The sequence below is a fragment of the Sapajus apella genome, unplaced genomic scaffold (genome assembly GCF_009761245.1).
Source record: "Sapajus apella isolate SASKATOON/1434 unplaced genomic scaffold, GSC_monkey_1.0 scaffold72, whole genome shotgun sequence".
In the NCBI taxonomy this organism is placed as follows: Eukaryota; Metazoa; Chordata; class Mammalia; order Primates; family Cebidae; genus Sapajus; species Sapajus apella.
Window position 1 is genome coordinate 1,910,437 of NW_022437012.1, and position 25,747 is coordinate 1,936,183.

A 25,747-nucleotide genomic window follows, 5' to 3' on the forward strand; every position below is an offset into this window, starting at 1 on the left:
AAGAAACAAACATATTTGTTTCTTATTAATATAAGAAACAAACATATCCCTGAAATTGGTTGATAAGCACATGGAAAAATTGATTTCAGTTTTTAAAGGCTTCCTTGCTAACAAGATATCAGGGAGTGTAATTGTGCCTAAAATAAAATGTACATCTAAATATATGAAACACCAGAAATGTATCTCTTTCAAAGATTGAGCTATTTAGACTCAGACAACATGATAATTTTGTACTTTATGCAGAAAAAATTTCATCCGAGGTTACCTTTTAATAAAGTGTAAAAAAGCTTCCACTTACTTCTCCTTCCTGATGTCCTTGCAGTTCAGCATAGGAAATTCCACTTTGATCATTTCTGGAGTCAACATAACTTCTATATTTTGCTCACAGAGCTCACTGCAAAGTAATAAGATGTTTAGTGGGACCTGCTTTTCCTTCCCAATATAAAAATAGAATGAAATATTGTGATCATTTAGGAGTTATGCAGTTCTTGTGGTATTTAAGTTTAGTTCCATCTACTTTTGTTGTTTACATTAAAAGAAGCATAAGGCTGATAAATTGCTTTCCACCAACAAACAATGGTACGTGCAATGGTAGTTATTTATAATCAGAGAATAAATAGTAATTCAAAAAAACGGGGGTTACAGAATTCATATTCTTTTCCAGTGCACATGGAGCATTTACCGAAATTGACCATATCTTGGGCTATAAAAGAAAGCCTGAAAGATTTCAAAAGACTGAAATTATTCAGACTATGTTCTCCAACCACGATGGAATTAGAATGGAAATCAATAGCAAAGAAGATAACTAGAAAGCCCACAGTGGCTTTAAAATTAAACAATATATTTCTAAATAGTCTAGTTTTTTTTTTTTTTTTCCATCATTTTGTGGTCTGCTATCCCTTACAGCAGGAGTTAGTAAACTTTTTCTATCGACTTTATGGGTGATATGGTCTTTGTTACAATTGCACAATTTTTTTCTTGCTGTTGTAGCAAGAGAGGAATCATAGAAAAACACATAAGTGAATGGGTGTGGTTGTGTTGCAATAATACTTTATTTACAAACGTAGGTGGTTCGCCACATAGTTTGCTGACCTCTGGTCTAGAGCTTTGTTGTTTGATGGTTCAAGCCGGACCACTGCATGTTTGGGTTTCCACTGGGGCAAAGCAGGGAGGGAGGGTGTGCAGGAGACATACCCACTCTGTTAACAGCTGACCTCAGTAGTGGACTATATCTTGTCTGCTAACATTCCATGGGACATTTCTATAATATCAAAATATTACAGAAACTACAGATGCTAACATTCCATTATAATTCCATTATAACATGTCCATTTAGTAAAATGGACAACTTAACTGCAAGGGAGGCTGGGAAACTTAACCTCTAGTTTCAATGATTCTAGGACTTCAGAACAGGAAAACAAATTTTTTGACAGCACCCATCTCCACCACACTCAAGTAGAGAAATGCTTCCAAGATCAACAAAGGGCAACAAATGCTTTAAAGTCTGGAATTACAAACGGGCACTTCACTCAGCAGAGATATATGTAAAAGCAGGTGGACATGGCAATTTTCTATTAAGAAAAATACCCTTGAAATCTGCAAAAGTTGTTCTGGCCTCATTAGATCGAAAGCTCATATTTACTGAGTAGCTGCTGTATGCATATCACTACTCTGGTGCTTTGCAAACATTATCTTCCCATTAGCAGTTTCCTTATCTCAAAGGTGGGCATAATAATAAGAGCTCATCATAAGGATTAAATGAGACTGTTTGCAAAGTACCCCCTGGCACACATTTAATGTTCAGCGAGTATTAGTTATTATAATTATGATTCTCCTCATCAGCATCAGCATCTCCTTTAATTCTGACGGCCCTCTATGAAGTAGGTACAACTATTCCCATTTCAAAGATGAGGAAATTGAGTCAAAACAGTGTGCACATCAGTGCTGAATAGAGGAGCTGGGTATGTTTGGATCTGCTGAACATCTCTCCAGTGGGCCTGACCGGAAAGAAGCTGAAGCAAATGTGGATCATCCCCTCCGGCTGCAGCACTCTCAAGAAATGCCATCATGCAGTGATTTGAGTAGATGGCACTTCAGCATTCCTTTTCCGACCTGGAGTCCAAGGTCTAGAAGCTCAGCTGTCGTCAAGTATCGCTGCGTGTGAGTAGGTCTTATTTGCCTATTTAAGGTGTTTAAAGATTCCACTAACTGATTGCTCACTTGTAAAAATGTACTTAAACTATCAATATAGTATGTGTTTATAAAAGAAAAAATAGAAATAGTAATCAACAATTAGTTATTTTTGAGTATATTTGGTATGGAAGATGCCATATTCCGGTGTGTAATAAACCATTTCCTGCAATCCTGAGCAGGCAGGCAGTGATGCTAGTCTGACCATGACAGTGATATTTTGCTATCAGTGCTTGCGTTATCAGGATTTCTTTGCTTTATCAAAACCATGGCGTAATTTAGAATGCAAAAGTTTGGATATGTTAAGAATGAAAGCATTTTTGAACAATGCTTTCATTGTTCAAAATGAGTGGAGATTGGCAGGGTTGCTACGGGAGGCCAGGTCCTCAGGTGGCCTTGGTCAACCCAGCTGTTCCCTCTCTGGCTTGCAATTCTTGAACGGGATGTACTGAGAATGCAACATCCTGAGGTAAACGACAGGGCTGTGTCCTTGTTCCTCCCAGAACAGAATGTTCTGCAATGCTTAAGCTCAGCGATCCCTGTGACACTCAGGGAATGAAACCCAAAGTAAAGCACTTTTGGGGTCCCTCAGCTGTGATGCAATGTGGGACACATCTGCCCTGGGCACCTTTCCTAAGCCTCGGTGGGTGGGCTCAACCTGGATCCTAGGCTTCTGTTTATTTTTGCTGCCTCTCCGTGAGTCATGTATCTGCTTTGCCTGACTTACTGTCCTTGTGTTCTGTCTCACTAAACTAGACCTAAGACCCTTTGCAGATGTCAAAGAAACAGTCAGAAAAATATATTCATAAATATGGATGCTCCCTGACTTACAATGAGGTTAGGTCTCTTTGGACCCATCATAAGTTGAAAATATCACGAGTTGAAAGCGCATTTTTGACTCATGATATTTTCAACTCATAATGGGTTTATCTGGACAGAACCCCACCATAAGTCAAGGAGTACACTGAATGAGAGTCACTTTCATGCTACTGTAAAATTGAAAAATCATAAGTCAAACCAGGTACCGTCTGTAGTTTCTATAATATTTTGATAAGTGACGGGAGTTAAATACTGAGAGCTTCATTTGCAAAGTGAGAAAGCAAAGACCATGTACAGGCACAATTCATTCATGAGCCACATCTCAAATAAAAATGAAGACATCCATCTCGCCACAGAAATATGGCCATACTTCAGAACACTTCCTCCACTCACTTCAAGGCAACGCAATCCCAAATAACTGCTACCAGCACAGGAGTCAGACCAAATGCAGGACGATCAGGCAGGCGCAGGGCTGGGCACTTGGGCTGAACAGTGACCAGAGTCCAGAACTTTCATGCCAGTACTTCACGCCAGTCAAACAGAAGCACGCGGGAGCATCTGGCTTTTGGTAAAGCAGCTTAGCTGGCTGTTTGTGTTTCCAGCTTTTCCCCCGTCCCCTCCTTGTGTTTTCCAGGGCCTCCTCCCTGGACCAGGAATCTTCTCATTCCCATCACCTCTTCTGCCACTGCGCCTCAACCTGAACTCTCAAAAGGTTCTGGTGAATTTATACTGAGTTATAAGTGAGACTCAAAATGTTCCCTCCCTAGAGGTACTTGAAACAAAGCCCAAAGCTAAAGAAATGGGTCTTCAGTAATACGAGTTCAGTAAATAGTGGGTAGGAAGGAACTCTGGGACTGAGTCTTCCTAATGTGCCGGAGCTCTTGTCATGCAGGGCTGGTGACCCTCTTTGTGCTAATCCCCAACTCTGCTGTCACAGATACAGCAGCAAATCCAAGTATTCCTTTACATCCCCAAAGACATGAAAAATCAAAATTTAAAAATATCAGAAATATTTATTCATCTTCTATACTTGAGATATAATATGGATGGAGGAAAACCTCTTGGGACATGAATACCTCTTCATCTGCTATTTTGGAAATCTAACTATGTAGTTTCACTTATTCTTATGCTGGGTGGTACAACTTTATTCTAAAGTGAGCTGTTGCTTGCCTACCAAGTGTCAGATGCTGGGCTAGGGGATTGGAATACCAGGGTCATTAATGGGAGTATATCTAATTATCAAAACCTTACTATGTATGAGGCACTGAACTAAACATTTGACATGTATTAATTCATTTGCTTTTCATAGCCACCCATGAGATGGGTCCTGGGATCATTCCATTTTGAAGATGAGGACACTGGGGCACTGAGAGGTGAAGTCACTTGCCCAAGGCGTACTGTGAGTGAGTGGTTGGGGGTGGTGGTGTTGAACCCACCAACTAGACCTTCATCACACTATTCTATACAACATCTCGGGTGCTCTATAATCTTCTAATGGAATCTAATTTTAACGAGAGATGAGTTTGTATACAACTTTATTCTATGTTGGTTAATTAAACTAGAAAACTTAAATGAATTTTACTTTTGCCTGGTAGAAAGTACCTGCTTTAAAACATATGGAACTTCTAATTTTCTTCCTGAAATTATGTGGTGATATAATAAGTAGCTAAGTATATTTTTAAAAAGGAGAAAGTAATGACTCAGATCTAGAGGCATTTGCAAATGGGGCAATGCCAGGTGAGCCAGCTGGAAACGCGTGTGAGCTGGACATGCGAATGCCGTGTGCTGTACTGCTCACAGTGGAGAAGCTGCCCTGGAACAAGGGCATGGGCTCTGCTTGACTCAGGTTTCCCGTTCGTAGCTCTGCTGCTGGGTCTGTAGCCATCAGGTATAAATGAGCATAGCGATATTGGATTCAAGACCATTTTCATTGGCTGTTGGATGCTGATCAGTAAAATAAAATGTAAGGACCTTGCTTCTGGACTTGTTTCTTTTTTGAGACTGAGTATCACTCTGTCACCCAGGCTGGAGTGCAATGGCATTGTCTCGGCTCACTGCAACCTCTGCTTCCCAGGTTCAAGTGATTCTCCTGCCTCAGCCTCCCGAGTAGCTGGGACTACAGGTGCATGCCATCACGCCCAGCTTATTTTTGTATTTTTAGTAGAGGCAGGGTTTCACTGTGTTGGCCAGGCTGGTCTCAAACTCCTGACCTCGTGACCTGCCTGACTCAGCCTCCCAAAGTGCTGGGATTACAGCCGTGAGCCACCGCGCCTGGCCGCTGGACTGGATTTCTTCATGCCCATCCAAGCCCTACCCATCTTTCACATACTAACGCAAGTCCATGTGACCACTGAAGCCTTCTAAGGCCATTTAGCGCCACCTCAGATCACCTCTCCCTTGAGCTCCTGGAACAGCTGAAGATGAGTAAGTCGTAGAGTTTAGAGACTGTCAGTTCTCCACCACGAATTTAACATCTTACCTGGGTGGAGGTATGAATGGGCATTAGTTTTATCTTCTTGTCTGAGTTGCAAGCTCAGGAACTCTGAGCTCTTCTGAAGGTCTTTACAGTACCTCACGTATTTTTGAAAAACAGATTGCATTAGAGGACAAAGGTAAAAGAAAATACCTTTCAAGTGTTTCTAGTCTGTCTTCTTCTGGTAAGGCATCAAGAATGGCAGGGACTTCTATTGGAAGCATAAATGAATTGAAGGAGTCACAGCTGTGGAAAAACCACACAAGTAGTCAAAGACAGAGAGTCACATGGAAGTCCTGTGGTCTTTACATCATTTTCTAAAGGATTTTTATTTTACCACTGGTGAGGCCTCTGCTACTCTGTCCTCCCTCACTCTTGAAAAGCCATTTATGGTTTCCAGAGGCAAAGGCAGGGGATGCAATAGGCCCCAGTCAAACCTGGGAGAATGTCGCCAAGTATGACATATCCTGGAGTTTAAAAAGAGAATCATACAATTTTTCAGTTTGTAGTGTCTAAAGTTGTATTATTTTCTGGGGTGGGTGTAGTTAGATACTGATATGGTTCGGATCTGTGCTCCCACCACATCTCATGTTGAATGGTAATCCCCAGTGTTAGAGGTGGGGCCTGGTGGGAGGTGAATGGATCATGGGGCTGGAGTGCTGGGGAACGGGTTAGCACCATCCCCTCGGTACTGTTCTCATGACAGTGAGTGAGTCAGTTATCGTGAGATCTGGTTGTTTAAAAGTGTGTGGCACCTCCCCTGCACTCTTCCTTCTGCTCTGGCCATGTGAGGTGCTGGCTCCCGCTGTTCCTTCCGCCATGATTGTAAGCTTCCCGAGGCCTCCCCAGAAGCCAGGCAGAAGCCACCATGCTTCCTGTACAGCCTACAGAATCGTGAGCCAATTAAACCTCTTTTTTTTTTAAAATACATACTCAATCTCAGGTATTTCTTTATAGCAATGCAAGGACAGGCTAATACAGATAGTTACTTCTGGTCCTAGGATTTTCCTCCCTCCTTTATATTCCTTCTTAGACATTCTATTCCATTTCATATCTTCCTCCCCACCTCCCTATGCATTGTTGAGTATTGTAACTTTAGAGCTTTATTTAAAAATTCCTGGATATTGAGAACGTTAAAGGAATTGAGATGGGGTGAAAAAATATACTGTTATTTTAAAACTTGGTAGCAGACTTTTGTTTCAAGTGGATTGAATGAACACTTTTTCTGGGGTCTCGACTCCTTCCACGCACACATTTCAGATGATACAGAAGGAATAAAAACTGAACATACATCAGCAAAGAGAACAGGAGGAAAGACATCAGTGGATGAAAGTTTTCAATCATTTTCTGGACTACATTTCTGGAAGCCTGGAGAATGCTGTCTCATGAAAAACAGTGAAGAACGGCAGGGCCTGGAGCACATTTGGAAGGAAACAGACCTCCTCACAGATGCTGGAAAGGCTGAGACTGAAGGTAGGGCGGGAGGCAGGAATGGAAAGCAGGGATTAACTGACAGCTCCTTTGTGTGTACATATTTGTCTTTGAGATAAGATTCTTATCTTTGTTATTGTGCAAAAATGCACCTGCTTGCCAACTATGAAGACTGGCTGAAAAAAAAATTATAGCCCCATCGTTCTGACTAATGGGAAAACAATGAGGAAAGCATCTGTGAGCTGATATAGAGTGACTTTCTGGAGATATTATTAAGTGGAAAAAAATGCAGAAAAGCATATCTAGAATGCCACTGTTTTTATAAGAAAGCAGGGGAAAATAAGAAAAAAAAAATATTCTGCTTACCATTACAAAGAGAAACACAGGAAGGATATGTTAGAAGACCAAGCTGGCTACCTGCCAGGGGCTGGAGGGAATGACACTTCTCTGAGTATGACTTTTATGTAGTTTGAGTTTGGAAAACATGTTAATGTTCAACATATTGAAAAAATAAAATTAAATTGATAAGAAAGTGAAATAAAAAACAAAGACTGAAAACAAACTGAAATAAATAATAATATTTCACGGAAATTCCATAACCACATTGGAAGGAAAGAAAGATGAGAGAGAGAGAGAGAGAGAGCACGAGCGAGCTAAAGGGGTGAGAAGAGAGAAAAGAAAAAGAAATCGCCCAGTAACTTACAGTATTTGACTACATACCTACAGACTTGGGTGGAAGGGGGTAGGGGAGACCTGCAAACAAATCGAACTTATTTTGCATGTTTAATAAAAGTGGCTATGGATCAATCAATTCTGAAATGATTTTTGATGTATTATAAAGTTGAGTAAGTAAATGTATTAGAAGCCCAGGTTCCCACAGTGGAATAAAGGACATACAAATATGGAATGGCAGAAAGCAAGCAATGACTCCATGGATATGGACTGGAACTGTAGGTACTGGTGTGAATTCATGGTTTCTAAAATATGGATATGTATGAGTATATGTGTGTTTATATGCATATACATTACATATATATGTATGTTGCATATATCTTTGTGTGTACACTCTGTGTGTGTGTGTGTGTATTTGTGTGTATCCCTGACTTTGTCTGCTGAACAGGCCAAGAAACAAAATTCCCCCAGTAGCAATGTGTACACATAGCACCCAGATTTTGGCCTTTAATCCCATTTTCCACCAAAAGGAAGCTGGGCCCTGAGACAGAGGTTGGCCCTATTAGTAACTGACTTCATGACAGGTAATCCAGGTTCTATTAGAAAATTCTACCAAACTTTACATTAGAATGTGTGTAGTCAGAGGGAATTCCCACTAAGAAGAGGGACTGACAAGTTCAGGGTCTGGGCCACTCGCCAGGGACCAGGTCTAGGACAATGGAATGGCCACAACCAGGAGTTTCTCATGAAGCAAAACTTACCCAGTTTTAAAATTCTGAGATCATATTCCTCTCACTTTTTTTGTGTGTTAATATATTCATTTAAAGTTGAAATGGTGATGACAGTAGATGGTGGTTGGGTATTTCAAAATTTGTTTTGCTTTGTTTTATTTTTAAAATTTTAAATTATTTTCTTTTGAGATGGAGTCTCACTTTGTTACCTAGGCTGGAGTGCAGTGGCATAATCTCTGCTCACTGCAACCTCTGCCTCCTGGGTTGAATCGATTCTCCTGCCTCAGTCTCCTGAGTTGCTAGGATTACAGGTGCCCACAATCATACCTGGCTAATTTTTGTATTTTTAGTAGAGATGAGGTTTCACCATGTTGCTTAGGCTGGTCATGAACTCCTGACCTCAAATGATCCTCCTGCCTCAGCCTCCCAAAGTGCTGGGATTATAGGCATGAGCCACTGTGCCCGGCTGTTGCTTTAATTTTAATGTCTTTACTTAATAAAGTAAAACCCTGAAAAACCCAAGGCAGTTTCCAAAGTTCTTCTGGGCATTTTGCTCATCTATGAAATCGGAAAGTCTGGAAACTACTGGTACAGATAATTATCCTCAGTTGTCACTGGCGCTCAGATTTTACGGAAGTCCATAGAGAGTTAACAAATTCTCTCTGAATTTACTGAAGAGCAAATAAATAAATTAACTGCTTCAGTTATTACAAATACAAAACTGACTTGGAATAAATAAACACTAAATAAGTATATTGCAGGGTTTAACAACAAACAGCTGTCAGGGCCAAAGATACAAGGGAAACCTTAGAAGTAACAGGAGCTAATTTATTCAAGCAACATGGCTGCAAAGTTGGAATATCATTTGTAGGAAGTTGCTATGGGCTGAATTTTGTGTTGCCCCCAAATTCATGTTGAAACATAACTCCCAGGCCAGGTGCAGTGGCTCATACCTGTAATCCTAACACTTTTGGAGGCCAAGGTGGGAGGATCACTTGAGGCCAGGAATTTAAGATCAGCCAGGGCAACATAAGCAAGACCCTATCCCTATTTACATTAAAAATAACAAGAACCTAACCCCCAATGTGATGGTTTTTGGAGATGGAGCTTTTGGGAGGTGGTTAGGTCATAAGGGTAGAGCACCCATGAATAGCATTAGTGCCTGTAAAAGAGGCCTGAGAAGCTGGGAGCCATTGCTCACTTCTGTAATCCCAGCACTTTGGGAGGCTGAGGTGGGAGGATTGCTTGAGGCCAGGAGTTGAACACCAGCCCGGACAACATAGCAAAACCCTATCTCTACAATAAATAAAATTAGCCGAGCATAGTGATGCACACCTATAATCCCAGCTGCTTGGGAGTTTGAGGAAGGAGAATCATTTGAACCCAGGAGTTTGAAGCTGCAGTAAGCTATAATCATGCCACTGCACTCCAGTGTGGAACATAGTATATGTCATTTAAAAAGTAAAAGCCGGAGAACTCCCTTCCCCTTTCTGCCATTTCTGGACTGGAAAGTCTCCAGAACTGTGAGAGAAATAAATTTCTGTTGTTCATAAATTATATCTATGGCATTTTATTATAGTTGCCCAAACGAACTAAGACAGAACTTGAAAAAATGAATTACACTTCTTATTTTGTACTTGTTTTCAGAAATAAAAACAAGACCTACAGCCTTACATCCAGTGGGAATCCATGCTAAGGAAATACAGAATCCTCTCTTGATTTTATGAGCTGTTATGCAACTGCAGTTTATTTTGAAACAAACTGGTCCAACAGAGCACTCAGGCACAGAAGCTGAAAGTAACAACTCATGGTTTGAGAGTTTTCTTTAATTCATGGAGAGTTCATGTTTAATTCATGGTTATTCAAGACCAAGGTAACTGCATTCTGTCTGCTGGTTGAAAGAACAGCCTCGGGAGTTTTTTGTTTTTTTTTTTTTTTCCAAGGACATTGCTTTGGAAAGAAAATTGGATGCTTTTTCTTGATTCTTAAGAACCCTACATGCTGACAACAAGTGGACACGCTCAGCAGGTCGCCACTTCTCACCATTCCTCATTTTTCTTATTCAGTCCCCAAACCCCATTTGCTGACTGCGTAGATCAGTTCTGAAGTATCCTCACCCTGCAGCAAAATGAGGCAGTCTGTCACTGTGGTGATGGACTATCGCCATCTGGTGGTGACAGAGTGACTGCGATGCTAAGTAGGCAGGAAAGGAGGGTAGAAGAGAGAGGAGTTGCTAAGCCTGCACCAGGGATGATGGCAGAAGCTTCACAGGATCATTGCACTTTCATCCTCACACACACACAAATGTGAGGATGCCATCACTGCCTCTGTCTCCGAGAGGAGGAGACGATTGCTCGAAGGGCCTCTTTAGCACACAGCTCGCCCAAGGACACAGCTGGTGATACAGCCAGTGTACAATGGAGGCAGGTCTCTGCCATGCTAAAGCTTTTCTCCTTTCTTTGATGCCATTGTTCTTGCCAGTTCTGGAGATTTGACGTTCTAGAAATATGCTAAAAATGTAGAACAAGGATGCTGATTTTGGGATGGCAACAGGGTGGATAAGGAATGGATGAAGTATAATAATTGGAAAGAATCATATTTTTGAGCTCCTGTCATGTCCCAAATCCTATGCTGGATGTTTTCTGTTTACCGCATGCTAATCTTCAAGCAAAGGAGAGGAGTAGAGAAGCCCTAAGGAAGTGACCCAAAGGGGACGGCGCGTGGGAAAGCCTGGACGGGCAGCTGCATTTGGCTTAGTTCAGGAAGAGCTTTCCAATGAAGACTTTCAATGAAGAGTATGAAGGAGGAAGTCAAATTCAGTGTTCTGGAGTCACAACCCGGATTCCAACTATCTCCTTGAATCCCTACGGAGGGGTGGGTGGATGTGTGGTGTACATGGGACGGCTGCACGTTGGGTGAGCTCTTGCACTCCTACTAAAATTAAAATGTCAGTGCTGAGAAGGGCCTTTGCAACAAGTCCAATCCCCTTGTCTTACTGAGAAGAGTACTGGACCCAAAAAGCTGGCCAAGGGGCATGGCTGAGGCCACGTGGCTCCCGGAGGTCATGTAGCCTCCCTGGTGAGTTTCTGAGTCAGAAGATCCAGGTTACACGAGTGGGAGCTGGGGGTGTGTAAAGATCACCTGCTGATCTTGGTTGGTGGCAGAGCTTAGGTTTCTTGGCCACTCTTGGGGGCATGCCAGGCCTCTGTCACCTTGGGGTAGGCCTCATTCTGGATTACAGGATCGGAACTTTGTTTGACAGCTGATGATAATCATTTTGGGACACCAGGCATGTCTGTTCACCAGTCACTCATTTAGCTGTATTTATAAGGACAGTGGACTGAAGAAGCAAATTCAAGGGCTCAGGAGTGAGCGACTGGCCAGGCAGAGTCTAACGAAAAGGCACTAGTCTACTTGTTTGATATCATAAGGTTTTGAAGAGATATAAGCAAATTAGCAAAAATGTAGTCACTCTAAATGTCTTCTTTCATCATTCAACAATATTCTGGTCTGCTGACTGTGTATCTGTCTGCGTGGAGATGGCTGTGGGGCTTCCAGTGAATGCCAGCCTGTGGCACGAGAGGGCCGTGGATCCTTTGGAACTGGATATGGAGGGTGTGGAAGGCTAACCTTGGCAATTTATAATATTTTTCTTTTCTTTTTGTTTTGAGATGGAGTATCTCTCTGTCACCCAGGCATCAATTTATGAATTTAAAAAAGATTCACCATGAATATTTCAGTTGAATTATATGGATTGGCTGCCTACTTGTACTCAAGCATTGCCAGTTAGTCACCTAGGACATTACTTTTCAAAAAAGTGTACCTCAATCAAGATAAATTCCAAATATGAAAGTCAGTTACACATCATTACATTTCTCCGCCTACCAAACTTCCCTCATGCTTTAGAAGCATGGTTTGACATATTATTGGCATTTAACGTTCTGGGATCATTGCTTCTGTAATCTGTGGGGCACACATACTTGGGAATAAATGGATGAGCGTGCTTACCTCTTTGTGGTCTCCATGTTGAAGGGGTCCGGCAGGGAGGAGAGAACCAGGGACTGGAAGCTTTTCCAGTGCATGATTCCGGGAATAATGTCCTGGAAGAAAAGCCCGCACAGGGGTGCGACATGGGAAGCAACTGTTTGGTGGGGCAAAGTTTCGGAAGGACTTTTGTTTTAGTCAACCATTTTTCAGTCTTAAAAGGGACTTAGTCACTGTGAGCCCCACAGCAATCCCCATGTGCTTTGCTGAAGCTTGGAGCTGCTGCTGCAGGCAGCGGGACCCATGGAGGGGTTTTGAGCCACTCGTGCCTAAAGAAGATTTCTCCGGAGGGAGGGCTGACTGCAGCAGCGGCCAGCAATGGGCTAGACTGGAGGGAGGTCTGCATATCTGTCTGTTGTGCCAGTGCAGACTGGAGACTCCCAGGGCTGGTTAAATGAGGAGAATGAGGGAAAGGGTCTCATGGGTAACTGCACAAAGTCCATAAAACAGAAAGGCAAGTAGGTGACACAGGAAGAGGAGGCAGTTAAGGGTGTGCTGGTAGAAGTGGGGAGAGAGATCATAATCCGAGTTAAGGGTTGACTGAGTTTGAAGGGGCTGAGGATAATTCTCAAGGGGTGTCGGAGGTCAGGGAGGTCCCCTGCGGGGCGGGGTGGGAAGTAATTATTAGCAGCCACTTCTTTGTACGTGTCACACCACCACCTTGTCCATTCTAGTTTTTATATTTGGGGCCAAAGAGAGAGGAGGTCACACCAAGGGGTCGTGCATACCATGCGGCCGTTTTTATCTGGTTGAATTAGGAACACATGAACATTAGGTGCAGCCTTCCAGAGGAATGCTGACAAAGGGCAGCAGGAGCCCGAGAGGCACATGTGGTCAGGACAAGGCAGTGTGGGGTCTCCACCCGTACCCTTTTAGGGCTGGCAGTATGAGGGTCAGTGTTATCATCATTCTTGTTCTGCAGCTGTGGTGGCAAACCCTTGTCTCAATTCCAGCTGTGACCCTGTCCTCGCCCCCTGCCCTCCCTGCAGCCCAGGGCCACTCGGCCAGTGAACCTGGTGATGACATTACCGTGTGATGGAGAAACTGCTTTTGGGTGACAGGGATGCTGGACCCGTGGTGAGACTCTTTGGTGAATTTGTACTTGGGGTGAGAGCATAGATGGTAATCTATCAACGTTTCTGCGTAGGTCAGAGGATGCATGACTGCAAATAATCCTGGGTTGGGATTCTGCAGAAGACAGGGAAAAAATATTCTGTTTTGTTTACCAGTTTCTAAGCCAGGCATAGGATAGGCGTCAGCTAATGCTGCCTGTGGTTCCCAGTAGCATGAACACTCTGTGACTCCATGTCAGCTCTTCTGGAAAAGAGAAGCAGGAGAGCAGAGGTGTCTTCAAGTCGGCAGCGTTTAAAAAATCATAGTCATTCATAAATGTCACTTTTCTGGCTTAAGAGCTTCATTACATACCATATGGGTTTGCTAAACTCGCAGGAAAACAAGCACAACTGAAACTGCAGCTTAAAATAGCTTCGAGTATTTGTTTCTAACGTTGATGAATTAGCGGAGTCATTAAATAAGCAAACTGGTTTAAAAAAGCAAGTAATCTTCTGGTTTTGAAAACAAAAATAGGCTTTTAAAAGGTACTTTAAAGAGATGACAAAAAAAGAGGATGACATTTGATGTATCAGGAAATGCCAACATTAACATTGTTTTGGTAATGTGTTCAGGAAGCATCCATTTGGAAGTTGTATCTGGTTTTAAGGGAGATCCTGTTTTTTATTAATTTTCCAGCAGAACTAATAGAGGCACAGAGCAATTATATCAAAATTCTGAAATACAGAGCCTTTTACTGTTCTCTCAAGGGCTTGTACAACAGAAACCCTATTCTTGTCCCAAACAACAACATAGCCGCCACCCCAGCTGTTTAATCTCAGATGTTTGATGTTTAAGAACTACTACACTGAGATTCTGCTGTTTGTTTGTATGACTTTAACAGGTAACCCTCCCCCTCCCCCCCAAATCTACTTAGCTTATAGAAACTCAATCTCACTACCAAGGAACAAATGCCACCCTCCCCAAACTTAAATGACAGGCAGCTGGACCTGAAACGCATTCCAGCACCCAGATGCAAGGTTGGGGAGGGCCCAGCGGTGGCGAGTCAAGAAGGCTGAAAAGACAGTAAGCTTTAGTGCAGAGTCTGCCTTTCTGTGCCACTTGAGGGCCTGAGGCAAGGGTCGGGAGAGGGCTCTGGACTGAACTCCTGGATATAAAGGAGTGGGAAGGGCAGGGAGGCGACAATGACCACTGAGGGGGTCTGCGATGCCTACAGTAATGTGGAGACAAGCATACACCTTGGTAAGCACTTGTGGTCGAGGCAGGATTTAGGGACATATATAAGGAGGCAGTGATATGGTGGGTGGGGCTGGACCCACCCTAGGGGATAGTGTGAGGGCAAAGGTACACAACACCAGGAGAGGGGAAATGACCTGTGTGGCCTTCAGGAGTGTCTTCTACTCTGGCTGACTGAGGGCATGTGAAGTTGCCATGTGGCTGGCTCTCTGGGTCTGCCTTGGGCCAAGTGTAATGAATGCAGTCTTTTTGGAAATGGCGATAGCACCGTCTCCCACAGTTGACATCCTTCAGATCCCCATTGCTACCAGAGTAACTGGTCTGAGGGGTCACCTCCTGATGCTTTTAAATTTTCCTAAACTAACGAGACAGATGGTAGTGACTCATGTAGGCTGCAAGGATTTGTGAGGAAAAGCAGTGGTCTTCTGCGAGCCCTTCCTGCTTATGCACACAAATGCTCCTTCCAAACTTCTTTCCTGTGCTGAAGATTATTCTGCTGTTGGTTACTCTTGTGACTTGAAATGATACACACATACCCCTATAACTTGTTCATCTTTCGTTGAGTATTTCAACTTCCCTTCAGGTGAAATGAAAACATCATCCCTCTGCTTTCCTGTACCTCTCCTTCTTGCTTTCACAAGTTTCCTCTGATATTGTTGAGATTCTTAACATTTGCCTGCCAGAACTACAGCCAAGCCACTCATGCTTTGCTCACACGTTGTCTCGAAAAGTTGAAAACTAATAAGTAGCATTTACTTTCTCTCAACTATGTAAATATGTTTCTCCGCCAGGCCAGTGGAGGCTTGAATTATGGGTTTGGTTTATTTACTTGTTTATTTTTTGGCTAAAGGTTCAGTATCAGGACCTGTGGGCCACTGTTAGAGAAGTGTTCTGATATCAAGGCCAAATGGATTATATTTTTAGATTTTCCATCAGCTCTTAAAAATCATGTCAAATTTTAGTTTGGTTTTCTATTTGGAGCACATACTGATACTCAGTTGACTTCCCGCCTTATAGTTTATAATTGCTTCTCCTTTTCACGATGTGCCTTTATACAATCCTTGAGTGTTCCATCCTCTTAACTGTACTGTTAGTGCTCGGAGCCTACCCTTTCCCAGACACCTCTTTCTCAGAGCCCTTTACCCTCTCTCCTCCAGGCTGAATGCCCAGAGGTCAGCCCAAGACTTCACTGTAATGCTTCCCTGGTTGTAACCACTACAGTATTTCTTTTCTTTCCTTAGGGTCTCCTAATTCTTACTTTTAGTGCTGTATTGATGTATAGTTGATGAACAATATAGTTGATGTATAGTTGATGTACAATACGTGACACATATTTAAATTACATAGTTTGATGTGTTTTAACATTTGTTACACCTGCAAAACCATTGCCGTCATAAACATAATGAACATTTCCATCACCCTCAAGAGTTATTTCATGCTCTTCATCATTCCCCCATCCTCACGTCCTGCCCCTCCACCATCCACCCAACCCATCCACAGGCAGCCAACAATCTGTCTCTGCAGATTACATTAGATGTTCTAGACTTTTATCTAAATTGAACAAAACAGCATGTAATCTTTTTTGTCTGATTTCTTTTACCCAGAATAATTATTTTGAGTATCATCCACATTTTTACACATATGAAGAACTCATTCCTGTCTATTACTGAAGAGTATTCAATTGTATGGTTATGCCACAATTTGTTTGTCTGTTAAAGTGCTAATAGACATTTATTTTCCAGTTTGGGGAATATATAAATCTGCTATGAATATTCTTGCACAAGTTTAATGCTTCCATTTACCTTGGGTGAATACCTAGGAATGGAATGGATGGTTATATGGTGGGTGTATGTTAACTACTAACTTTGTAAGAAACTGCCAAATGGTTTTCCAAAGTAGTTGTACCATTTTACATTCCCACCAGCAGTTTTTCAAATTGTAGGTGTTCTAACAAAGATATTGCAGTTTTAATTTGCATTGTGTCAATGATGAATTACTCTGTGCATATTTTCATGTGCATATTTGCCGTCTCTACACCTTCTTTGGTGAAGTATCTGTTCAAATCTTTTGTCCATTTTAAAATTGAGTTGTTTCCTTTCTTATTATCGAGATCTGATAATTCTTTTAAAAATTATTACATTGTGGTAACAACACTTACCATGAGAGCTGCCCTTTTAACAAATTTTTAAATGTGCATTATTGGCTATAAGTGCCATGTTGTACCACAGATTGTGAGAGCGTATTCAACTTTCTTGGCTGCAATTTTATGCCTGTGGCCTAGTAATTCCCCATTTCCCCCTCTCCCAGCCTCTGATAACCACCACTCACTCTTTGATTCTGTCAATCTGGCTATTATAGGTATCTCATATAAGCAGAATCATACAATATTTGTCTTTCTATAACTGGCTTATTTAACTCAGCATAACGTCCTCAAGGTTCATCAATGCTGTTGTGAATTACATAATTTCCTTCTTTTTAAAGGCTGAATAGTATTCCACTGTCTGAATACACCACTTTTGTAAATCCATTCAGCTGTTGACAGCTTTTTAGACTGTTTCCACATCTTAGCTATTGTGAATGGTGCTGCAATGAACATAGGACGGCTAATATCTCTTTGATATCTTTCTTTCTCTCTCTCTCTCTCTCTCTTTTTGTGGAAGTAGGGTCTTGTTCTGTCACCCAGGCTGGAGTGCAGTGGCATCATCATAGCTCACTGCAACCTTGACCTCTTGGGCCCAAAAGATCCTCCCACCTCAGCCTCCCAAGTAGCTGAGACTACAGGCTTGTGCCATCACACCTGCCTAATTTTTTGTAGAAAGAGTGTCTTGTTATGTTGCCTAGGCTGGTCTCAAACTCTTGGGCTCCAGTGATCCTTCTGCCTTGGCCTCCCAAAGTGTTGAGATTACAGGCATGAACCACCATGCCTGGCCCTGATTTTAATACTTCTGGAAACATATCCAGAAGTGGGATTGCTGGATCACATTATTATTATTGTTATTATTTTTACTATTATTTGAGATAGGATCTTACTCTGTTGCCCAGGCAGGAGTGCAGTGGTGAAATCATAGCTCACTGCCACCTTGAACGCCAGGGCTCAAGGGATCCTCCTGCCTCAGCCTCCCAAGTAGCTAGGACTATAGGCATGTGCCACCACATCCAGCTGATTGCTGAATCATATGGCAGTTCTATATTTAAGTTTTTGAGGGACCTCCATACTATTTGCTACAGTGGATGCATCATTTTGCATTTCCACCAACAGTGTGTAAGGATTCCAGTTTCTCTACATCTTCCTCAACACTTACTGTGTTTTATTTTTTTTGATAACAGCCTTCTTGACAGATGTTAGGTAATATCTCATTGTGGTTTTGATTTTTTTTCCCCGATGATAAACCTGTTGGCCATTTATAAGTCTTTTTTAGAGAAATGTCTTTTCAAGCCTTTAGTCCACTTTTAAAATTGAGTTATCAGGTTTTTTTTTTAAACTATTGAGTTGTAGAGGTTTCTTATATACTTTGGGGATTAACTCCTTATCAAATATACAGTTTGCTGACATTTTCTCTCATTCTGTAAGTCACATTTTGATTCTGTTGGTTATTTCCTTTGTGAGTTTTGAGAGTTTTTTAATATATTCTGGACACAAGTTCTTACCAGATATGTGATTTCCAAATATTTTCTCCAAGTCTGTGATTTATATTTGCATTTTCTTAACATTAATAGAAATTCTTAATTTGGACAAAGTCCAATTAATCCATATTTTTCTCATTTATGGATTGTGGTTTTTTGGTGTTTTGTCTAAGAAATCTTTGTCTAATCAAAGATCACAAAGATTTTCTATGTGTTTTCTAGTAGTTTTACAGTTTCAGGTTTTATATTTTGGTCTATGACCCATTTTGTATTAATTCATGTAGATGGTGTGAAGTACCGATTTAAGTTTTTATTTTTATTTTTGGTAAATGGGTATCCAAATGTTCTGGCACTAATTGTTGAAAGATTATCTTTTCTCTAATGAATTATGTTTGACCTTTGTCAAAAATCAATTGACCATAATGTATGAATGAATATATTTCTGGATCCTCTATTTTGTTCCATTAATCTGTTTATTTCTCCATTTATTTAGGTTTTCTTTGAGTTCTCTCAGCAATGTTTTATAATGTTCAGTGTACTGGTCGTATACCTTTCTGTCACATTTATCTCTAAACATTTCATGTGTTTTGATGCTATTGTTAAATGATATGGCTTTTGAAACTTCAGTTTCAGAATGTTTGTTGCTAGTATATAGAAATATAATTGATTTTTATATGGTGATACTGCATCCTGCAATCTTTTAAATTCCTTTATTAGTTTTAGTAGGTTTTTTTTGTAGATTTAATTGTATTTTCTAGATACACAATAATTTTTTTTTGCAAATAAAACAGTTTTATGCCCTATTTTCAAATCTGGGTGTCTTTTATTTATTTTTCTTGTCTTGTTACATTGGCTATACTTATAATCCTAAATAGAATTAGTGAGAGCAGACATCCTTGCCTTATTCTTGATTTTAGGAGGAAGGTATTCAGTCATTTACTACTCAGTTTAATGTTAGCTCCAGGTTTCAAATAGATGAACATTATTTGGTTGAGCAAGTTCCCTTCTATCCTGAACTTGCTGACAGAGTTCATCAGGAATGGATGTCAGATAATTTTTCTGTTACTACTGAGATATTTTTCCTTTTTAGTGTTTTATATGTAAACTACAGCGAGTTTTTAATGTTAAATTAATCTTGTATTCTTGGTTTAAGCCCCTATTTAGTTATGATATATTATCCTTTCTATATAGCAATGGATTTGATTTATTAAAATTTTGTTACAAATATTTTCATCTATGTTCATGAAAGATATTGCTCTTTTTTTTTTTTTTCCCCTGTAATGTCTCTGTCTGGCTTTGGTATCAGAGTAACACTAGCCTCTAGAATGATTTGGGAATTAGCCTCATCTCTTCCTTTTTCTGGAAGAGACTGTGTAGATTTTGTATTATTCCTCCCTTAAATGTTTGGGAGAATTCCCTAGTGAAGGCATCTGGGCTTGGAGGTTTCTTTGCGGGAAAGTTTTCAACCAAAAATTCAATTTCTTTAACAAATATAAAGCTATTTTGGCTATTTATCTCCTCTTAAATAATATTTTACGGTTTGCGCCTTTTAATGAATCTGCTCATTTAACTTGTCATCAAATCTACTGGCATAAAGTTTTTCAAAATATTCACTTCTTACCTTTTTAAAATCTGTAGAATATGTAGTGATGTCACCTTTCGCATTCCTGACATTGGTAATTTGTGCCTTTTGCATTTTTTCCTGATCAGTTAGGTTACAGGTCTACCAATTTTATTGATCTTCTCAAAAAGCCAGTTTTTCTCTATTGTTTTTCTGCTTTCTATTTCATTGATTTTCTTTTCTTTGAGATGGAGTCTTATTCTGTTGCCCAGGCTGGAGTGCAGTGGTGTTATCTCAGCTCACTGCAACCTCTTCCTCCTGGGTTCAAGCAATTCTCCCATCTCAGCCTCCCGAGTAGCTGGGATTATAGGCATGCACCACCACGTCTGGCTAATTTTTTGTACTTTTAGTAGGGATGGAGTTTCGCCATGTTGGCCAGGCTGTTCTTGAACTCCTGACCTCAAGTGATCTGCCGGCCTTGGCCTCCCAAAGTGCTGGGATTATAGGCCTGAGCCACTGCGCCCAGCCTATTCAACTTACTTACAATTTGACCTTTATTATTTCTTTTTCTTGCTTAGTTTGCTTTCATCTGCTCTCCTTTTTCTAGTTTCATAATGGGGTAGCTTAGGACATTAACCTGAAACCTTTCGTCTTTTCTAATGTAGATACGCAGTGCTACAAATTTCCCACAGATTTTTTGTTTGTTTTCATTTTCATTCACTTAAAACTATTCACTTAAAAATACGATTATTTTCCTTAAAGGTACAGGAATTGCTAAAAGGCACAATCATTGATATTCTCCAATAAATAAAGGCTGGCAAGCAATTTTAAAGGCCAGATATTGTTCAACACTTGAAGTTTCAGAGAGAAAAAAATATTCCCAATGAATGCTGTTTCCTATAGAGTAATGCTGAAATAAAGGAACACAGAAAACAAGGCTTCTGCCAGTTGTCACTTACAAAAACATACAGTGGATCGTAATCTAGGGATGTGGCTAGGGCCTCAGGTGGTTTCATGCTCAAGATTGAGGTCTTGTCAGAGAGCTGAGGTGTAGAGTCCTGTTTTGGAAGGGCTATGATGGTGGTGACTTCATCCTAACAAGGGCCAAAGGCAGCACGTTAGCTTTTATGCCAGGATAACAGGGAAAAGATGACAGCGATTCCGGAAGGTGGGGATGTGTTACCTCAGCTCCTTGCCTCAGGGCTCGGGCAAGCTTTTGAGGTCTGTAACTTGTTGAAGATTTGTGGACAGAGAACGGCTGATATCTCTTAATTTTGTACAGTTGAGGAACCTGGAGGTGAAAGAAGATTGAAAATCCTTAAAAACCGGTTGCCATTTGGTGGGATCTACTTCTCAACAACAGCATTTCTGAGCTTCCTGGTGGTAAAAGTAAGACAAGCACCACGTTGTAGTCATCGCATTGTGGCTGTTGTTAGTTTGGACCAGCACTGGACAGACTTTAGTGCAAGTCCTGAGCCCTGCTCTGGGCTTCAGCACATGTGAGTGTTCATGATTCCTCAACCATACCATCTGGCTTAAGTGTAGAAGTACACCAAAATATTTTCATTTTCAAAACGAGAAGTGGTCATATACCTCAAGAAAGGCTGATTAATTTTTTGCTCACTTTTTTGTATTTTTTGTATTTTTTCTTGAAGTTTCTAATATATGCAGTTCAGGTAGCTTCATATATGCATGATATAGGTATATCCACAGAATAGATATCATGGTTTGCATAAGCCATACTATGAGAAAAGAATCTGCTGTGCCTCCCATATGCCATACAGTAATAGCAGAGTGTGCTACCCAGTGTAATCTATAATAAAGCAAAACCATAAAACGCTAGCAATTCAAATTCGAGAATATTTTGCTTACTTAATAAGAAACTCAATTAATTCTATGTGACAGGTCTGACCTGCAGGTTGAAGAAGGAATAACTCTGCTTGATTTGAACTTCTGAAGACTTAATTGGGACCAGTCCAAGGCCATCAGGAGCCTAAAATGTGAAAGAAGAAAAAAGAAGAGACTTAACACTGAGCAAGAGTGGCTATGCTTGTTTCCATTACATTTCAAAACATTAAATGACCATTTCTACTCTCAGAGCAACACCTCCTGCGACCATAGTTGCCACTTGATCTGTAGGGCAGGAAGGCAGCCCTGGCCACCCCCTCTTCCATGTTCCTAGTGGATGTGAGTCTTTTTTATTTTCCACGGTTCTGGAGACTACAGTGTGTCACGCAGAAGCTTCTTCAGGCTTCAAGGACTCAGCCCCCCAGCTGCCAGGAGTTTAGGGACAGAAACACCTCTGTGGGGCAGGGGAGCCCTCTTCAGGAGCTACCTCATCTGAAGGGAGCTGCTCAATCAAGATTAATGTTCCTCCCAGGCAGCTCACCTCCATGGCGGGTTGAAGCCACGGGAAACATGCTGTGTCCTCTCACCCTATGCTAGCTTCAGAGTTCTCATAGGGGCAGCTGAGGCCTTTGTTGAGGTGGACCCCAATCCTACTTCTCTCTCCACCCAATCCTGTCCCCTCAGCTTGCTTTCCACTGGTGTGAACCCCCAAAGCACTACCAAATACACTTCCTGCATAGTAGTCTGCCTCAGACACCCAGAGGATCTGGGTGGTTCCTAAATATGATGGGCACTCCAAAAATAGCATGTATCTCCTAATCTAATACACCATCACTAAATTAATATGATGAAAGGTTAATATGCCACAATGACACCATTTCCCAATTTCCAGATGCTAAATGTAAAAAAAAAAAGCATGTTACAACTGATGAAACACAGTATTTATGAAATAAATTAATAGATTCTTTTTTATAGACAGGAATGCTGAGCACTCTATTTTTCAACAACCCTGAGCAGCAGAGAACTCTTTGTAGCACTAGCTAAAATATCAAGTGAAACATATCACCTTCAAACAATTAAAAAATAAGGGGGGGGCTCCACTGCATAATGAGGATCCCTTGCCACACCATCAACCTCTTCACCCCATTAATTATCGAGTGTCAGACATTTACTGTTGCTTGAAAATCACTGTTTTTTTTTATTTCTTAGGAACTAATTATTCTGTTCTTTTAAATCACACAAGTATCAAAAGCAGAAAACATAAGGAATTTCTAAATTCAGCCCTATAATTCTCGAGCAGATTACCTGCAATGCTTAACAAATACTTTAGAATGTGAATGACAAGTTTATCCTTTGAAATTAACAGAATATTTTGCACATGCACTTGCAGTATTAAGTATACTTTTTATTACTAACGATATGAACTCGAGCAACATTTTATTACTGGCCATGTGAATGTGTGCCTCAGTTTTCTCATCTGTAAAATGGTAAACCTATCACGTAGATTTGTTGAAGATTAAATGAGGTGACACACTTGAAGGACTTAAGACACTGGCTTAACGTATGGTAAATGCAACATAAGGTTAACTAACAATATGCAGTTAATTTTAATCATGCACCATTGTGGCCCATAAGGGAAGATGGATGAGCTATTATACCTCCTGCTACCCCAAGAAAGACACACACAAACACACACACACACACACACACACACACACACACACACACACACACACACACCAGAGAGAAGGAGAAGGAAAGAGAAGCGGATTGTGAGTCTGTTGGGTTAGATTATCAGTTTCTGGGGTCGCAGTCCCTTCTTACGATGTCAGACCCAGACTTGAGGGCTGGCTTTCTCTGTTGCCTGACTTCTACCATCTGCCCAGGCAGCAGAAGGGCCCAGTTGAGCAGAGCCTGCCTCCCTGGGCCAGGTGGGGCCCTGTTGGTTCCTCTCTCTGACCTTCTGCACCCAGGCCCAGTTCCAGGGCAGTTAGGTGAGTGTGGGGAGGGGTTCAGTGCTCATGCTGGATTTTGGGCTGCAAAGGATCTAGCCCAGGTTACAAGGGAGATCTGTGCAGGTATATCAGGAGCAAGGCAGATGGCAAGAGATGATCCCGGGTTTCCCACTGGTCGTACTTTCCTGATCTTCCTTTGGAGCCTCAGGGAGGAGGTGAAGGGATTGAGACTGAGGTAGGGCTTGCCTTGTATCTGCCCAACACGACCATGATCCTGCCCACTTCCCGCCACCAAGCCTGACAGCACCTACCAGCTCGTTGGAGTCCTGGGGCGGACTGCAGTCTGGGAAAGCAAAGGGCAGCACCTCCTGGGGCGACACAGAGAACCGGGTGGTATAATCATCCTGACTGATTCGCCGCAGGAAGAATTTGAAGAAATTTGTCTCTATGGGAAAAAAACCCAGCACTTTTAGGGGGTACTAAAGGTATTTTTATGGGAAATCACCATCTGTATTTGCATATTTGCTATATACCAATTAGTTGGTGTGTGTGTGTTTACATATGTATATATTTCCACTCTTAGTGTTCCCTTGGTTCCTTACCTCAACCTCTTTTCCAGTTAAAAAGATTTTACCTTTATTTCCAAAAAGTTATAATTCATCATTAAAATATCTCTGATGAATTAAGCAAAGAAAAAGATTAAAGAAGTAAATGAAGACATTTTCTATACATCCCTATACAATTCACAGGTGAATTTTACAGATTTTTAGAAAAAAAAGTTTCTTTATTAGAAACTTCAACACCAGAGATAAAAAATAATATAAGATGAAACAAGAGAATTATTTTCGTGTTATACAATGTTTTGAAAAACAAAATACACATTTGGGTGTCAGTGGAGCAGCAGATGGGAGTGTGGTTGCTGCCCAGGGAGGATGGTGAAGCCTGAATCAGGCTCTGAGGCTCAGGCCAGGAAGGGAGGAAAAGTCTGGAAAGATCAGGGCTGCTTGAGGGCTGGCATTCAAACTGTGGTTGAGAATACACATATTGGGAGAAGATGGTGATACGGTGTTTGGGTCCCAGAAGCTACCAAGAGTGGGTCTCCAATAGTCCCAGCCAAGCTGGGCATCAGGGGATTGGAATTTCTTTGCTTTTTTTTGTTTCTTTGTCTTTTGAGAGACGGGGTCTTGCTCTATCACCTGGGCTTGAGTGCAGTGGTGCCATCATAGCTTACTGTAACCTTGAACTCCTGGGCTTAACCGGTCCTCCCACCTCAGCTTCCTGAGCAGCTGGGACTGCAGGCATATGCCACTTGTCCTGGATAATTATTATCCAGGGGTCTCACTATGTTGCCCAGGCTTGTTTCGAATTCCTAGGCTCAAGTGATCCTCCCACCTTGGACCCCCAAAGTGTTGGAATTACTGGCATGAGCTACGGTGGCTGCAGTGGCCAGCATGGAAATTTCCGTAAGTAGCAAAGACAGTACAAGATTAAGAGGCTTAATGTGCAAATTCTAGGCTGAGAAAATAACAAATTCAGCTGGGCCATCAGCAAGTATAAATGACGACTACCCTAGACTCTGGTGACAAGAGGAAGCAGAGGGCACAAAACAGGAGGTCGAGCCACAGCCAAACTTCACAGACATTCCAGCGTGGTTTGGGGTCAGGTGACCTTGTTCATTATCAACTGGGTAGGTATTTCAGCCAAACGTAGCATGGAGATTCACTTTACATCATGAGATAGGCTGAATAATGGCACTCAGAGGTGTCTACATCCCATACCCAGGAGCCTGTGAATGTGTTACCTTCCATGGTAAAAAGGCATTCTGCAGATGGGCTCTGTGATGGGGGATTATTCTGCACTAGACAGGTGGGCCTTATCTAATCACAGGCTGCATAAGAAGAAACAGGGGGATGGGTCAGATCACATAAGGAGATGTGAGGACAGAAGCAAGAGGTCACGTGGGGAAGGGGCCATGAGACAAGGAATGCAGGTGGATGCCAGGAGCTGGAAAAGGCAAGGACATGGGCTCCCCTGAAGCCCCAAGGGGAGAGCTCAGCCCTCCCAACACCTTGATTTTAGACTTCTGACCTCT

The 25,747-nt window shown here is 41.6% G+C and overlaps 1 protein-coding gene across 4 annotated transcripts in view; it reads right to left on the reverse strand.

The window, feature by feature from the left end:
• The window catches only part of CFAP221 (cilia and flagella associated protein 221), a 109,290-nt gene that overhangs the window by 11,762 nt on the left and 71,781 nt on the right, over nucleotides 1–25,747 (reverse strand). For all 4 annotated transcript variants that reach the window (XM_032250637.1, XM_032250635.1, XM_032250638.1 and 1 more), the window contains 8 exons: nucleotides 23,967–24,100; nucleotides 21,765–21,845; nucleotides 21,036–21,143; nucleotides 20,812–20,946; nucleotides 13,390–13,548; nucleotides 12,325–12,416; nucleotides 5,636–5,728; nucleotides 299–394 (listed from right to left, as the gene is read on the reverse strand). In XM_032250637.1, coding sequence (XP_032106528.1) covers nucleotides 299–394; nucleotides 5,636–5,728; nucleotides 12,325–12,416; nucleotides 13,390–13,548; nucleotides 20,812–20,946; nucleotides 21,036–21,143; nucleotides 21,765–21,845; nucleotides 23,967–24,100 — 898 coding nt within the window. The remainder of the gene's footprint in view (nucleotides 1–298; nucleotides 395–5,635; nucleotides 5,729–12,324; nucleotides 12,417–13,389; nucleotides 13,549–20,811; nucleotides 20,947–21,035; nucleotides 21,144–21,764; nucleotides 21,846–23,966; nucleotides 24,101–25,747) is intronic.